This window comes from Bidens hawaiensis, unplaced genomic scaffold, assembly GCF_021521415.1.
Source record: "Bidens hawaiensis isolate Kalapana, Puna unplaced genomic scaffold, B.hawaiensis_p1.1 tig00002273_1, whole genome shotgun sequence".
NCBI lineage: Eukaryota > Viridiplantae > Streptophyta > Magnoliopsida > Asterales > Asteraceae > Bidens > Bidens hawaiensis.
Window position 1 is genome coordinate 2,599,035 of NW_027491121.1, and position 15,473 is coordinate 2,614,507.

General features: G+C 36.6%; 2 protein-coding genes across 2 annotated transcripts; both read left to right on the plus strand.

Moving 5' to 3' along the window:
- The first annotated feature begins 2,339 nt into the window (after positions 1 to 2,339).
- LOC143613664 (uncharacterized) lies at positions 2,340 to 2,861 on the plus strand. The gene has a single exon (XM_077087315.1). The coding sequence runs from the start codon at positions 2,340 to 2,342 to the stop codon at positions 2,859 to 2,861; it is 522 nt and encodes a 173-aa protein (XP_076943430.1).
- Positions 2,862 to 7,106: 4,245 nt separating this feature from the next.
- On the plus strand, positions 7,107 to 8,225 carry LOC143614020 (root allergen protein-like). Its single transcript, XM_077087577.1, has 2 exons — positions 7,107 to 7,661; positions 7,906 to 8,225. The coding sequence occupies exons 1-2, from the start codon at positions 7,481 to 7,483 to the stop codon at positions 8,199 to 8,201; spliced, it is 477 nt and encodes a 158-aa protein (XP_076943692.1). The 5' UTR covers positions 7,107 to 7,480; the 3' UTR covers positions 8,202 to 8,225.
- Positions 8,226 to 15,473: the final 7,248 nt, after the last annotated feature.

Here is a 15,473-nt window from a genome sequence, read left to right on the forward strand (position 1 = left end):
TAAACTGGTTCGGTTTGGTTAATCAAAAGTCAAAAACGGTTTATGATCGCTTTTCATTTGGGTTGAAACAGTTTCTTGACCAGGGGCGGATCTATATAGTAACATACGGGTTCACGGGAACCCACTGAGTTTCAAAAAATTTAGGTATAATTTATGAGAGTGAAGCCATATAAATTTTGAGAGTGAACTCATACAATTTAGAACTCTAGTCTGGTGGTAATACTCCTCTCTTTAATCCCGTCATCCTCCTGTTAACCTGGGTTCGAGACACAACCACAGCGCCTGAATTTTTAATTCCTGTGTTTTTCCTTTTTTTTATCCAACAAAGTTAGGTTTTTTAACTTATTACCCATCGCCCATCACTAACACACACAAAACATAACATAACTTTCTGTTCTTGCAGTTCAAATTCTAACCCCCACCATCTATCAATCCATTGCTGGCCGCCTTTCTTCCCCTATAACTTCCTCGGCCTTCCTCTCCATCCCTAGCTTCCATCTCTCCTTCACTCCAGTCTTCACAGTAAGGTATGTTTTGATGTTTTGCTTCAATAATTCTTGTTTTTACTCAATTTACAATTAGAAAGAATGATTATGTTGAAGTTTGTTAATTGAATTAGAAAAATAGTGATGTTTAAATTTGATTTGTAGGCATTATGAATATTAAAAGATATTTCTCAAGTGAACAATCAAGCATTCAATCATCATCTTCAAGTAGTAAACAACCCTCAAGAATAGATTTGAATGACCTTCCGTGGGATTCTTCGGAAAGAAAACCAATTTCATCTTATCATCAAAGTCAAAAAGATGAAATTAGACGAACTTATTTGCTTAGAGGTCCATGTCAACCAACCGAGCATGAGTTTCCACAAACAGATTTTAATGGTAAAGCAAGACGTTTTAATAAGGATTGGTACACACATGAGCATGGAAATTGGTTGGAATATATTGTCAAAACGGATAAAGTGTATTGCTTATATTGTTACTTGTTTAAGGAAATTGGACACAATGATGCTTTTGTGAGTGAAGGGGTACAGTGTTGGCATAGAATCTCAAGATTTACAACTCATGCCGGTAAATGCAATAGTTTACATGAGAAAGCGCGTAAAAGAGGGAAAGACTTACTTAACCAAGCTCAGTCTTTACATGTGGCACTTGATAAAAAAACTGATAAAAACAAAAGAGAATATAAGATTTGATTAAGTGCTTCAATTTTAGCCACTAAAAGATTGTTGACTGGTGCTTATCTTTCCGTGGTCATGATGAGTCTGAAACATCCCTTTATAGAGGGCATTCATAGAGCTTTTAAAATTATTTGGAGTAATAAATGAAGAAATCGGTAAAGTTATATTAAGCAATGCTTCGAAGAAGAACCAAATGACGGCTCCATCAACCCAAAAAGAGATTTGTAATTGTTTCGGTAGAAGTATTAAAGAACATATTTAATGAACTTGGTGATGATGTCTTTTCTATATTAGTTGATGAATCGAGGGATGTTTCTAAAAAGGAACAAATGGTTGTGGTATTGAGATATGTTGATAAATTTGGATTTGTGAAAGAGCGATTTGTTGGCCGTTCATGTAATGGAAATAACCGCGTTATCTCTTAAGAAGGCCATTGATGAGTTGTTTGCTCAATACAATTTGAGTTTGAGTAGATACAGAGGCCAAGGATATGATGGTGCAAGTAACATGTCCGATGAGTTTAATGGTTTGAAAGCTTCGATTTTGAAAGAAAAATCATCTACATAGTATGTTCATTGTTTTGCTCACCAACTTCAACTTGTTGTTGTGGCTCTTGAAAAAAACATTATGAAATTTTAAAAGTTTTCAATGAAGTATCAAGTTTAGTAAATGTTGTTGGTGCATCTTGCAAGCGGGTAGATTTGATAAGAGAAAGTCAAAGAGAAAGATTGGGATTGAATCCGGAAGTTGAAATGGGAAGTGGACAAAACCAAGAACTACCACTTGCAAGAGCAGAGATACACGTTGGAGTTCTCACGAAAAGACGATGACCCGTTTGGGTTCTTTATATCCTAGTGTTATTGACGTGCTTGAATATATAGAAAATTCGGGAGATCTTGACGCTCACAAAAGTCAAGCAAATAGACTTCAATTATATATGAGAACATATACTTTTGTGTTTTATCTACATTTGATGAAGCACATTTTGGGTGTTACTAACACATTGTGTGAAACACTTCAAAGAAAAGATTAAGATATATTGAATGCGGTCAAGCTAGTCAAAAGTATTAAAGAAGAATTACAAACCTATCGACTTGAAGCTTTTGACTCACTTTTGATAGATGTCACATCCTTTTATGAAAAGTATGATATTGAAATGGTTATAGAAGCCGTTTATGTTGACCCAAAAAATCGAAGAAAGAAGACCAGCATCACTAATCGTCAATATTATGTGGTTAACAATTTTAACACGGTTCTCGACATGCAAATTCAAGAGCTTGGTAACCGTTTTAATGAGGTAATCACTAACTTGCTTATTTATATGAGTTCTTTAAGCCCGTGTCTTAATTTTGAAGCCTTTGATAAACTAAATTTGCTAAAGTTGGCCGAGATGTATTCATGTGATTTTAATTTTGATGAAAAAGACAAGCTTATCTATGAACTCGGCAACTCCATTGCTAAAGTAAAAGAAGATACACGGCTTGACGACTTGAATGTGGTAAGTGAGCTTGCCAAAAATATTGTGGAAACAAGAATACACATCGATTTCCCGTTGGTCTATCGTTTAATAAAGTTATTGTTAGTTTTACCGGTTGCAACAACGAGTATTGAAAGAAGTTTTTCTTCAATGAAGCATTTGAAGACGCATTTGCGTAATAGGATGGGTGATGGATTTTGAACGATGCTTGCATTTGTTACATTGAAAGAGAGTTCTTTCAACAAATTTCGATTGAAGATGTAATGCAACGTTTCCAAAAGATGAAAACTCGTAGAGATCAACTATAAGTAAGTTTTTTTTATTTGTTTTAAAAGACAATCATATCTTTATTATGTATGTTATCCTTTCTATGATGATGTTTGTTTTTTTGTTAGTTTATCGTATTTATGTTATGTAATGAACCTTACCGCCCTACCCGAACCGAACCGTTGAACCGACCTAAACCTTACAATCGACCCAAAATTTTTATGGCCGGTTATATAAAATTAGAGCATTTAAAAAGAGTGAACCCATTGGAAAAAAATCCTGGAACCACCACTGTTCTTGACTGGTATACGATCGGTTTGGGTTTGGGTTTGGATTAAGATAAGTTTTTTTACTGATTTTAGTTGGTTTGGGTTTGGTTAACCGGTTTTGGTAAAGAGAATTACAAACTGGTTCCGAACGTATAGTTTTAGTCGGCTACAAACGGGGTTCTACATAATCGGTTTCAAGCAGGTTCTGTATGATTTTTGAGCCGGGTTGGTTACCGATTTTCTGCCCACCTATATTTTATAGTAGTAAAGATAAATAAATATAAATAAAATTTAGAACATTAAATATGAAATAAATAAATGAAATAAAATACAATAAATAAAACTTATGTCATTAAATATGGATTGAATGTAGGGATAGTGACTGAAAACCGTTTTATTACTTAAAAAGACATTGTAATATTTACTTAAGAAAAATTGGTTTTAAATAATCTCAACTATGCTTTATTGGTAAATAACAATTCCAACTTCAAACTTGGCTGGTGGCGGTCCCAACTAAAGGGGTATTTGTTTTTAACAGGCCGCGACTAACGGATGTTAACTCCGTTAGTCTGATGCTTACGTGGCACGCTTAGTTGTCAAAAACATGATTACGTGGAAGCTTACTTGGCAATGAAAGTAATATATAATATGTATGTATACATATGCATCTTCTTACTCCCCTTATACTCTCCATGAGCTATCAAAACACCACCGTACCATTGCCACTAACAGCCACTACCGCCGCCGTCCCCATTCCGACACCTCTTTTAACATGTCTTTGATGCCGGTTTGCAGGTGTTCTGGCTCCTCCCTGCCACCGAATATCCCTACCCGTATCCACGTTTTTCCGGCGAATAAACAAATCACCACCAACTACAGTGTGTTGCTAGAACCGATAAAATCAAAATTGTGTTTTCCGGCGAGTTGTTTAAACCAGAAAATCAGAAACTGTTATCGTGTTTGAACTCCGGAAAGGTGCTGCATGCTAACAATTAGAACACCATTTGAGGTAATAAATATATCATTTAACTCGTTTTTATCAACCGAATAAAAGCCCTAAGATTTTAAATGCAAACTATAATCAACTAACACGAATTTTGGGTTCCAATTGGTGACTGTTTCTAGGGTTCTAATGAAAATATCCACCATCGGAAACCTAGATCTAAAATGGACATGAAACTTCTTCGTGAGGACATGGTGATGACAGATTAACGACAATAGTAGTGGTAGCCAATGGTGGTGGCCGGAGTCTATGTTGGCCGGATTCCATGAAGAAAGTCGGTCAATGGCAGGAGAGAGAGAGAGAGAGAGAGAGAGAGAGAGAGAGAGAGTAATAAAATGAAGAGAATGTGCCACGTAATCAAGTTTTTGACAACTAAGCGTGCCACGTAAGCATCAGACTAACGGAGTTAACATCCGTTAGTCGCGGCCTGTTAAAAACAAATACCTCTTTAGTTGGGACCGCCGCTGGCCAAGTTTGAAATTGGGATTGTTATTTACCAATAGGACATAGTTGGGATTATTTAAAACCAATTTTCCTTTACTTAATGTAAATGCATTAAGTATTATACCAGAATAAAATGTTGTAATTTTTTTTTTTAAAAAAACTTCTTAAAAATGCCTTACCCAGAAGCTTTAAAATATGTTCGGATTGCTATTTATATATGTATGGGTTGTAGGCAGCATATTATACACTCCTCATGGGTATTATACTCCGTAGGATGACACCCATACGGCCATACACTCATATCTACTACGGTGTATTGGGGATACATTGGTCAGTAAGTTATACGGTATAACTTATACCCCGTATACAATGGACTATACACACGTATTAAGATATGGTATTCTCGTAAGTTCTGGCATGTTTTTTTATGAATTGATAATTGAGTGTACGATTACTTAGTTAATACTAATAAGTTTTAAACATGTATACTAGTGATGACTTTGGACAAGTCTGAGTCGGTCAAACGGAACATTCTTTTGTACAATACCAAATAATATAATAGATTACCTTGGTTTTGAACTATCTTAGACGATAGAAATTAATGGCAACAATGTGTATAAGTTCTCAAGTTAAACTTCGATGAAAATATTCTAATGAAGATGTCAGTATATGTCATACCTTTTTATCTGGTAAACATTTTCAAAACTAGCAATAAATTTTGGATGTCACATTATCCTAGTAAGGAAAAAAAGAGGAGATCACTTAAATGAAAATGAGAAAAGAGAATATTAGTGGTCCATACAGAGACGTTATGGTGATCTCTACCACAACTTTGTAAAATGATGATCTCTACCATTTTTAAAGTCCTAAAGTGTAGGCTTCCCTCTCCAACCAGTTGACTTCCTACAAGTGATTATGCATTAATGTGATTTCAAGGTTTAACACACAGTTCACAGTTTTATGTTACAATTTCTAAAATTTATTTTAGAGTTAGATTTCATATGACCTTGAATATCTGCTCAAAAGGGATTATGACCATTATAATTAAGTTCTTAGCTTGAACCGTTAATTCATTTGAAGGAATTAAGAAGCACAAATATTCATCCTCGTGTAGTTTTTATACTCATTCCTTTGGTTCTTGTACATTTTGGTAACATTTTAATCTATTTACCCTCTGAAAAAGGAACACGCTATGCTTAAACGGCCCCTACCCCACCCCATCCCACACCATTTAGTCAAATTAGGTTAAATCCCCATTAATAGCACATATATGAATTTTTCTTATCTCAACTGACTAGGTATATAGGTATATCATGAAACTATTGAATTTCAACCATTTACAAATATAATAAATGAAGGTTTTTAGAGTCCGTTTACACCCTTTGTTAATATTTGGTCTTAGAAAAATAGACTTTGGTTGAGAATCACTAAAACCCCCCATTTTTAAAGGTTGGAATATGACTAGTTATGATGTGATTTTTTCAAGAATTGTGGTATGACAAGTAAGAATGGGGTGAATGTGCCCTTACATTTTGATAAAATAATCTAATTTATAGAATGGTTTGATTTACCAGTACCCAATTTATGATAATATATATTTGTACCATGCATAATTAATATATCTATCTAATAATTATAAAGGTTTAATTGTTTTTTAAGTAGATTAAAATAATAATAGTAATTTCTTTAAAAGTTTATTATAGCATATTTTATATATTAGAAAATAGATTTAACTATAGGTGGTTATGCGAAGCTCCCACTATAATCATTCATCAATCTTGAACTCTTACTTTGTTGGTGTAGATGGATTCCCTCCAAAGTCAACTCTTTGCAATGAGAGCCTAAAAGGGTCGCATTCGAACTTTAGGCATCGTTGCTCGGAGAAATGCCCTTATTAATTCAAATATGTGCTCTTTGTATAACAACTATCATAAATTTTGTTGAGAATCAACTTATTTTGTGTGAAGCAACGTCATTGATTTGGCATTTTGTATCTAATTGTCGTCAAAATCCCATCTATATACATCTTCTTAATTCATGATCTCTTAAAGGTTCATCGGATATGCAGCTGGGTTTGGTAAAGAAAAAAAGACATTTGATGTTGTGATTCTCTCGCGTTGTTGTATTTTCTGAAAGTCTGGAACGAGAAATCTTCACCCATAAGAGGCCATACATTGAACACAATGTGAAAGAGATTAAATACATGAGCTTCATATGGCTAAAGTATTAAGCCAAAAAGAATTCTCTTCATGGGCTGGATGAGGTGATTGGTGTAGATTTATTTTTTATTATGTAATATGTGATTTGATCTTTCTATATGCATGGATAGTCGGCTTAGCTCCTTGCTAAGCATGATTCTTTATAATGAAATTTGTCGTTAAAAATACATTGTTTTAGTATTTAATAAATAGCTCATGATTAAAAACCTACTTGAATCTCATTCGAAAAAAAATTCTTGAAATTGGGGGAATTTGTAAACCTTCGCTTGCTCAAAGAAAACCATAGATGGGCTTATAAGTCATAATTGTGCCGGGTAACATTTGTTTTGTACCGAGAGCTTATAATTTACATCTTTGCATGTTAATAAAATTATTTTACACCCCACATCAAACCATTTTGAACACTGTTCACATTCTACCCCTTTTTAACGAGTCAACTCAAACATTAAAAAAAATCATTTAATATATAATAAAATGATATACGCGTTATATTATTCCAAAATAGACAAGCAGGTCAAAGTTGGTGTGTTTCCACTTTCCACCCTATACTTTACTCAAATATCATCAAAATAAACACACTTTCATTGATCATATAATTTCATTCAAAACTAGTTAATAATGAATAGAGCAAGCATTGAGATTGAAGTTACTTCCCCATTTTCCCGCGAGGCAGTCTTTAAGGTTTTCAACGATTTTCATATTATTGCACCTCAAGTTAACCCTCAAGTTTTCAAGTCCATCAAGACCATTCAAGGTGATGGAGGTGTTGGAACAATAAGGCTTTTCACATTTGGCGATGGTAAGTACTTATAAGACTGAGTGTAGCGGATAAACACCCCACCTGTGTGGCTCCGACATGTGGACGTTAATCTACTACACGCGGTCTAACTAGAATTTTTATTAACTAATTTATTTATTTTTGCAAATATATGTGACTCTTAGACATAATAAAAGAAAGTTTGTGTGGAAGGCACATATTTTCTGTCAAATATGATTCATTATATATTATATATACCTTCTAAACATAAAATTATTTAACCCAGGTGTTCCATTCACAAGTGGGAAGTATAAGCAAGGCACGATTGATGCAGGCAACTTTAGTTGTAACTACACGTTTTTTGAAGGCGACTACTTGATGGGTATATTAGACTCCATTGACCATAATGTTACAATTGTACCTTCTGCTGACGGAGGAAGCGTGTTTAAACAGATAGTCGTCTATAATTGCAAGGGAGATGATAAACCTTCTGCGGATATTCTTAGCTTTGAAAAAGAATTATATGAGAAAACTTATAAGGCTATTGAGGCTTATGGGGTTGCACATCCTGAGACTTATTAATATATCTTTTGCTAATCTATTCCTTCATTTGATATGAAATTCTTTCACTATGGTATTTTTTTCCCTTTCCTAGTGCCTTCTTTATAATGTTGTTACTATTGAGTATTGATGCATCAAGTTGCTGGTTGATATGATATATTATTTCATCTATAAACTTTAGTTGAGAGTCTCAAATATTTTCAAGACAAGACACCCACCCATTCAATCAACACATCCTCCCCCTTGCCGCACCACCACCATCCCCAAACCCACCACCGCGACTGCTATAGCCGACCATTTTTACCCACCTTGTCCCTCTCCAATGCACCCCGTTGTTCACTGCTCATGACCGGCAAAAAGTTCTGCTATCATCACTTTAATTCTCCAGTCTACTTTTCAACTACGCGTTACCAATAATATTTTGAGGCAAAAACTCTAAAAAATGTGTAACTTAATTAACCCTTTTGGTCCATAGATGATTGCTTGATCATTGGAGTCATATTTATTTCAATTAAAATAAGGTGTCCATAAAAGTAACTCGAAAGTTTGATAAATAGCTAATCGCATGATCAAAGAAAGTAAAAGAGAGTTTAAAGTAAATTACTAAAATTAAGGTTAGAAAATTATTAGCGAAACATTGACCATTTCTTAAGACATACGTGTTAGTTGTTACCCATTACTCTCAAAGGCTGTTAGTAAGGGTGTCAATTCCTGATACGACTCGAAACCCGACATGAAAAATTATAGGTCTTCGTTGGCTGACAAAACTCGTTTTCTTAAACATGTCAACCTGAACCCGACACGTTTAAATAATGGGGCAACATGAACCCGACCCGTTAAAAAATGAGTTGACATGTTAACCTGGTTAAGAATTTTAAAGAAATTAATATTTTGATTTTAGCTAGAGATAAGAAGTTTTAAATTTTAAAGTTAAATACGTAGATTTTTAGTTTTTCATATATCAATTAACTTTTAAAAATAAAACTAATTTCTTTTTATCTACTTTTTACTTCCAACATTTATATATTTTTTTTAGTTATAACCGTCCATTTTCTGGTTATTTCCATTCGCTTATTATTATCTTAAGCCAAATATGTGAACCAAAGTTTGTTAATGGAAAATGAGAGATAAATAAACAAAAACAATTAGATCAATCACAAATTAACAAGTTTTATATGTATAAGAGTAATTGATTGTTTAATTTATTACTAAGTCAATATGTTACTCATATTCGTATATGGACGTAAAATGGGTTGACCCGAAACACAACCCGAACATGACATGAATTTAAATGGGTCGACACGACATACACGAATAACTATATGGGTTGTGTTAGAGTTGAAGAATCTCAACACGCTAACCCGCCAACCCGACACGATTGACACCCCTAGACTTCTCAAAGAGATCAAATTAATTTATAGTAATTAAATTTGACAAGATGAGCACAACTCCAGCTTTTAAGTTCAATGTAAGAATACCATATCCTTTAAAATATCGTCACCCAATTGATTAGATCGATCCAAGATTCTCTTGCTTTAACTTATCAAATAAATCTGTATTGGGTGTCATAACACTTTAGAGTTCTCATAGCTGGGTCCTAAGTATGAGTCGGGTAGGACCTTTCAGTCAAGTGCCTTGCCTTCCTTGCCTATTCATTTAGTCCAACAATTGAAATACCTATTCGCATTCCTTCCCAGTCCATTTCGAAAGTTACTTTGTTCAGTCGATAGATGCAATGCTGCGATGGAGAAATCTCATATGCTCTCCAACTTGAAAGACCTTCTCTTCCCCCTCTTGGAAACAGGCTAGCGATGAGGAGAAAAGATGGCCTTTGATAGACCCTTAAGGATCAAGAAGAGATGTTTTGAGTTCTATGGGAACTATTAAGTGTTTATTCGAATTGCAGGCATAACACTTCCTTTTAAAATTTGATTTAGCCAGCTGGCTTGGTGTCTTTGATTTTGGAGTTATCTGACCTGGTCTTCTCCTAACATATAGACCATTTTCAAGCTCATCTTTGACATCAATTGAGTTGATTGCCACTAAACTGTCTCCATTGATAGAGTATCTCTCCCAAAGATTAAAGTATCAACAATATGTCCGTAGGAGTGAGGAAGCGATGTCAATAATATAGTCGCTTGATCCTCAACGTCCAAGCTCACATTGATATTCTCGAGATCTAGTACCAGTTTATTGAAATCATTTGTATGATCTTCCATTGTGTTACCAAGAACATCTGAAACGGTTATAGCCTTTTCTTTAGGTATAAACGGTTTGCCAAATATTTGGTCAAGTAGAGCCCTTCTAACTGTGACAAAATTTCGGCTGACGTTTCTTTTGATACTTCAATAAGAATTTGGTCTCCGAGACTCAATTATTGAACTACACGAGACTTTTTAAGAATATCTTTGTGTTCCTTATCGATGAGATTCATCGGTAACTTTGCTTCTCCTGCTAATGCATCAACGGCACCTTGATGAACCAGCAGAGCTTACATCCTCATCCTCTGCTCGTTAAAATCATTAAACTTCTGCAGTTTAAGATTAGTGGACACCATCTTGATCTCCAATTTAATCAATTTTCACCTCTCATTGAATTGAGCCGTGCACCAGGTTGTGATACCAATTGTAACGATAGAACACTGTTGTTACAACAAAGATAAGACCAATGATAGTGAATGGACTAGTTAGGCTAAAAGGCCGCAAGGGTTCAGGTTAGCCTAACGCAGGTCGTGGTGTCCCTCTACGTTTGCAAAACGTAGAAGGAGGTTCACTAGTTTGTTGCTTGTTGCTATAGCTCACCGAAGATCAAGAACCGTGATGTTTGGAATTGGTTTTAGGATGATGTTCTTGGTGAAGCTATGGAGTAGTTGAAGTAAGAAATAAGCTAAGAGCATATCTCTCAAGGAAGAAGAAAAGATTAGGGAGATGGTGTTATCTGCCCAGATCTTGGTGTGTTCTTGTTTATGGCTAAGTTCTCATTATATAGAAGGAGAGACTGAGCCTTTTGTCCAGTGTACAAACTAATTGACCTCCAGTTTGCTTAGAGGGTTGACCTTTGTGGGCAGGAAGCTTTGGACCGTTGGTCCATGATTAAAATAATAATACTTTATCTGAGCATGTCCCTTGCTCAGAGGGAACAGTGATTTGATAAGTGAGTTGACATCGTACTGTAGCAGCGTGGGTACTGTTCACGTACTTGTTTACATAAATTTGGGCGGGAAACGAAGCTTTTAACCTTTTAACCCTTTTAGCGTTAATGTGTGGAAACCATTTTATTAATTCCTTGGGCTACCCCCGTCATCAGCCCCCCAAGTCAGAGGTGTTTGAGAGGTAAGCTCAAGGGCTTCTGACTTTTGCACACATTTTGTTTATTGCTTAAAGGCTTCAAAGCTTGCAGGCTTCGAGGCTTTGTTTAGTTTTGGTTGTTTTTATTGCTCATAGAACATTTTCATGGGAATCCCTGTGATTTTCTTGTTTAGCCTTAATTGGCTTATTATGGATGCTATTAGTTATGGCCTTGTTTATGAACTATGATGTTCTATGCATTTATCTTTCGGTTGCTTGTCTTGTTAGTTTGATGTGATTTTAGCTAACTTTCCTTAAGAAGTTTTAGTGCTGAAGTCACTTTAGCTTCAAGGCTTCATTAGGTAAAAAGCACATGTTGACTATCCTTTGTATCACTACTTAGTGTATGTTTTTGTTTCGTAAACTTTTTCAAAGCTTAAGGAACGAATTGATGTAGGCTGTTCAGACCCGTCTATGAGACAAGTTTTTTGTTGAAAATTTTTTTTAAGTCTCATGGAGTTGTATTGATATAGGAACTCACCCCTTATATAGGTCCATTTAACCCTTGAACCTATTGAGCGATGTGGCCTGGGAGCTCATCCCCTTACATGGCCCTTGCCATGGAGTTTCTTGCTAGGTTCTCAACCTGATTATAGGATAGTAAAGACAAGTTATGACAAAAACTTTATCATTTATTTCAAGAGGTTGTTTTTCACAAAAAGGAGAATTATACATCTCTTGTAGTACATTTCAAGACTTTGACTAGGCATGGAACCTTTTAAGCCTTTTTTCGTTCCAGTGTCTTGGGAGCTTATTGCCAACTAGGAGCTCGTTTTCTTTTTTCTTTTAAATCAACGGCCTCTTCGCCTCGGATATGTGCTTCAGCTTGTTCGAGAGCTTCTTCAAGGGTTTTAGGTAGGTACTTATTGAAGTCCCTTATGAGGTACTTGGAGGTGATGGCGTTCATGAAGCCTTCCACCCTCATTTTTTCGTCAGCCCCCACATATTGTAACCCTTCTTTTTTGTACCTTTCGATAAAGTCTCGAAGGCTTTCATCATCTTTCTGTTTTATCTGGAAAGTTATCGTGGCATCCTTGACATGCCTCCTTTGTTGTGAAAAGTGGGCCAAGAATTCTTTGCTCAGATCATCGAAGCTTCGAACGCTTTGAGCAGGAAGGTCATTGAACCATATCCTGGCTGATCCGACAAGTGTTTGCATGAACATTAAACAACATTCAGCATGGGACCACTTTTCAATTCTGTAGCACCGGTAAATACCTGGATATGGTCTTCGGGATCCTCGGTCCCATCATATGTTTTTATATGGGGTGGCATCTTGATTTTTGTTTGAGAGTCATAATTGGCGATTTCTTGAGAGAAGCACGACAGGTTACCAGGCTTATAGGGTTTAGCAAGGTCTTCTTCTACCATCGTGGCAGGATTATGACTCGTTGTTCCTTGGTGAGTACCCAGCGCTTTGTTGATGAGCTGGGTCCAAGGGAAGTGTGCTATCACTTGAGCCATCATTTGAGGCATGAGGTTGAAGCCTTGAAGGCTTTCAGTGGTTGCTGCTGCTTGGCTTGTTCCCATGAGGGTGCTCATAGCTGCACTTCGAGCCAAGGGTAGGATCGACATGGCCTGTTCCCACATGGTGGCTGTAGGAGGGGGAACATTTGAAGCTGGTGACTGCCATATTTGGTCGAGAGTGGTCTCGTGTCCAAGGGGTTGTGAAGTATACAAAGGGAAAGTCATTGGGCTTGGTCTTGCATAGGTATAAGGAGATGGGTTAAAAGGTTGGCAGGTTACACTTGGACCAGCTTCTAAATGAGAAGCAGCAGGCCGTGAGCTGGTTAGAGGGGAAGGTGAACGTCCGAGTGACAGTAAGGGTTCTGGGTCGTCATACTCCAGCCTTAACCTTATCCCCTTCTCTCTTTCTTGGCTCACGTGTTGGTTAAGGAGATGTCTTAGTTGCAAGAAATGTCGTGACACCCCTTCCATCGTCAAGTCAACACGCTCCGGGGTGTTCGTGACTCCTGCATGAGGAGAAGGAACTCCGGATCGTGAAGGGGTTGGAGTTTGAAAAGGTGAAAACTCGAGGAACAAAGGTTCCGTCGAAGTACCTCCCGGGGTGAAAAAAATAGAGGTTGTTGCCGGAGTTTCTTGGCCGGCACTTAGCGTCGGCGTTCTTGACACTTGGTCGACTTCATCGGGAGATTCACCTTCTGTCATAAAGATTCTGATGAGAATGGAGCTACACTACTGGTCTTTATGATAAAGTAAGCGGCGTAGCCCCACGGTGGGCGCCAACTTGTTGCTACAACAAAGTTAAGACCAATGATAGTGAATGGACTGGTTAGGCTAAAAGGCTGCAAGGGTTCAGGTTAGACTAACGCAGGTCGTGGTGTCCCTCTACGTTTGCAAAACGTAGAAGGAGGTTCACTAGTTTGTTGCTTGTTGCTATAGCTCACCGAAGATCAAGAACCGTGATGTTTGGAATTGGTTTTAGGATGATATTCTTGGTGAAGCTATGGGGTAGTTGAAGTAAGAAATAAGCTAAGAGCATATCTCTCAAGGAAGAAGAAAAGATTAGGGAGATGGTGTTATCTGCCCAGATCTTGGTGTGTTCTTGTTTATGGCTAAGTTCTCATTATATAGAAGGAGAGACTGAGCCTTTTGTCCAGTGTACAAACTAATTGACCTCCAGTTCGCTTAGAGGGTTGACTTTTGTGGGCGGGAAGCTTTGGACAGTTGGTCCATGATTAAAATAATAATACTTTATCTGAGCATGTCCCTTGCTCAGAGGGAACAGTGATTTGATCAGTGAGTTGACATCGTACTGTAGCACGTGAGTACTGTTCACGTACTTGTTTACATAAATTTGGGCGGGAAACGAAGCTTTTAACCTTTTAACCCTTTTAGCGTTAATGTGTGGAAACTATTTTATTAATTCCTTGGGCTACCCCCGTCATCAAACACTAAAGAAAGATTATGAAGAAGCAAACTCCAAATGGTTTCAACGTAATGGATGAATGATAAACGATTACAATACAAGAAAAAGAAAAAAATTAATGAATTGAAGTAAGAAACTAACAAACAACTAACTACCATGACAGTTAACAAACTCACCAACCAAATTACCCCATGGTAATAATCTAACACAGCATAGCAGTCTAGCAGATCGGTTACGTTGGCTTTTATTATTTGACTTTCTTTGACTCTGCACTACTATTAACAGATTTCATCTAGTCTCTAATCTCCTGACTAATTTCATCCATTAAGTATATATTGCAACAAAACTCTTCCCGTTTAATAAAGGTTGGGTTGTTATTATTATTTTTTTTGGTAACTATTCACTCTTTTTCCACGTTCCCATCGATTCAAATACGAGTCAACCAAGTAGAGTAATTGGTCATATCGTCATATATTACCAAGAAAAAATGAAATTAAAGGCAACTTATTCATTCATTTTTATAGTCTTTCTTAATTGATAGTAGTCTTTGTGTGGCATATTGTAAATAATAAGACCATATTAAACTTAAAAGGATATGTACCACAATAAGCATCTTTGACTGATAAATATTCCTATAACCATCTTCCGATGTGATAATTAGTATGGTAAGTGATGAGAAAATTGTGAACGGTAAGAGCTTGGGGAAGATGATACCTGCAGAGGATGGCCTTCTCATTTATAGCCGGCATGGGGAGGGATTGATGGTGGGATGCTTGCCACGTGGATATTCACTTGGTCCCCCATGTGAATACCGTTATTACTTATTTTGTATTAACGGTGTATGAGATTTGGTGGGGATCACCCTATCCCGGTGAATACATGCAATTGCTTTTATTCAATGGATCCACTTGATCGTCAACAGTGGTCCCTGGATAGCTGAAGCACGTTGTGGGTGATGACCCGGATCCGCTTGGATCCGGGCTCATATCTCTTCAATATGTTTTGGTTGAGATTTCATATCCCTTTGAAGATTAATGGGTCAGAGATTTCTATTTT

Bases quoted from the DNA above. Each gene is read 5' to 3' on its own strand.
- LOC143613664 (XM_077087315.1), top strand. From the start codon at position 2,340: ATGGTTATAGAAGCCGTTTATGTTGACCCAAAAAATCGAAGAAAGAAG.
- LOC143614020 (XM_077087577.1), top strand. From the start codon at position 7,481: ATGAATAGAGCAAGCATTGAGATTGAAGTTACTTCCCCATTTTCCCGC. The intron at 7,662-7,905 runs GTAAGTACTTAT...TATTTAACCCAG, and splicing joins GCTTTTCACATTTGGCGATG to GTGTTCCATTCACAAGTGGG.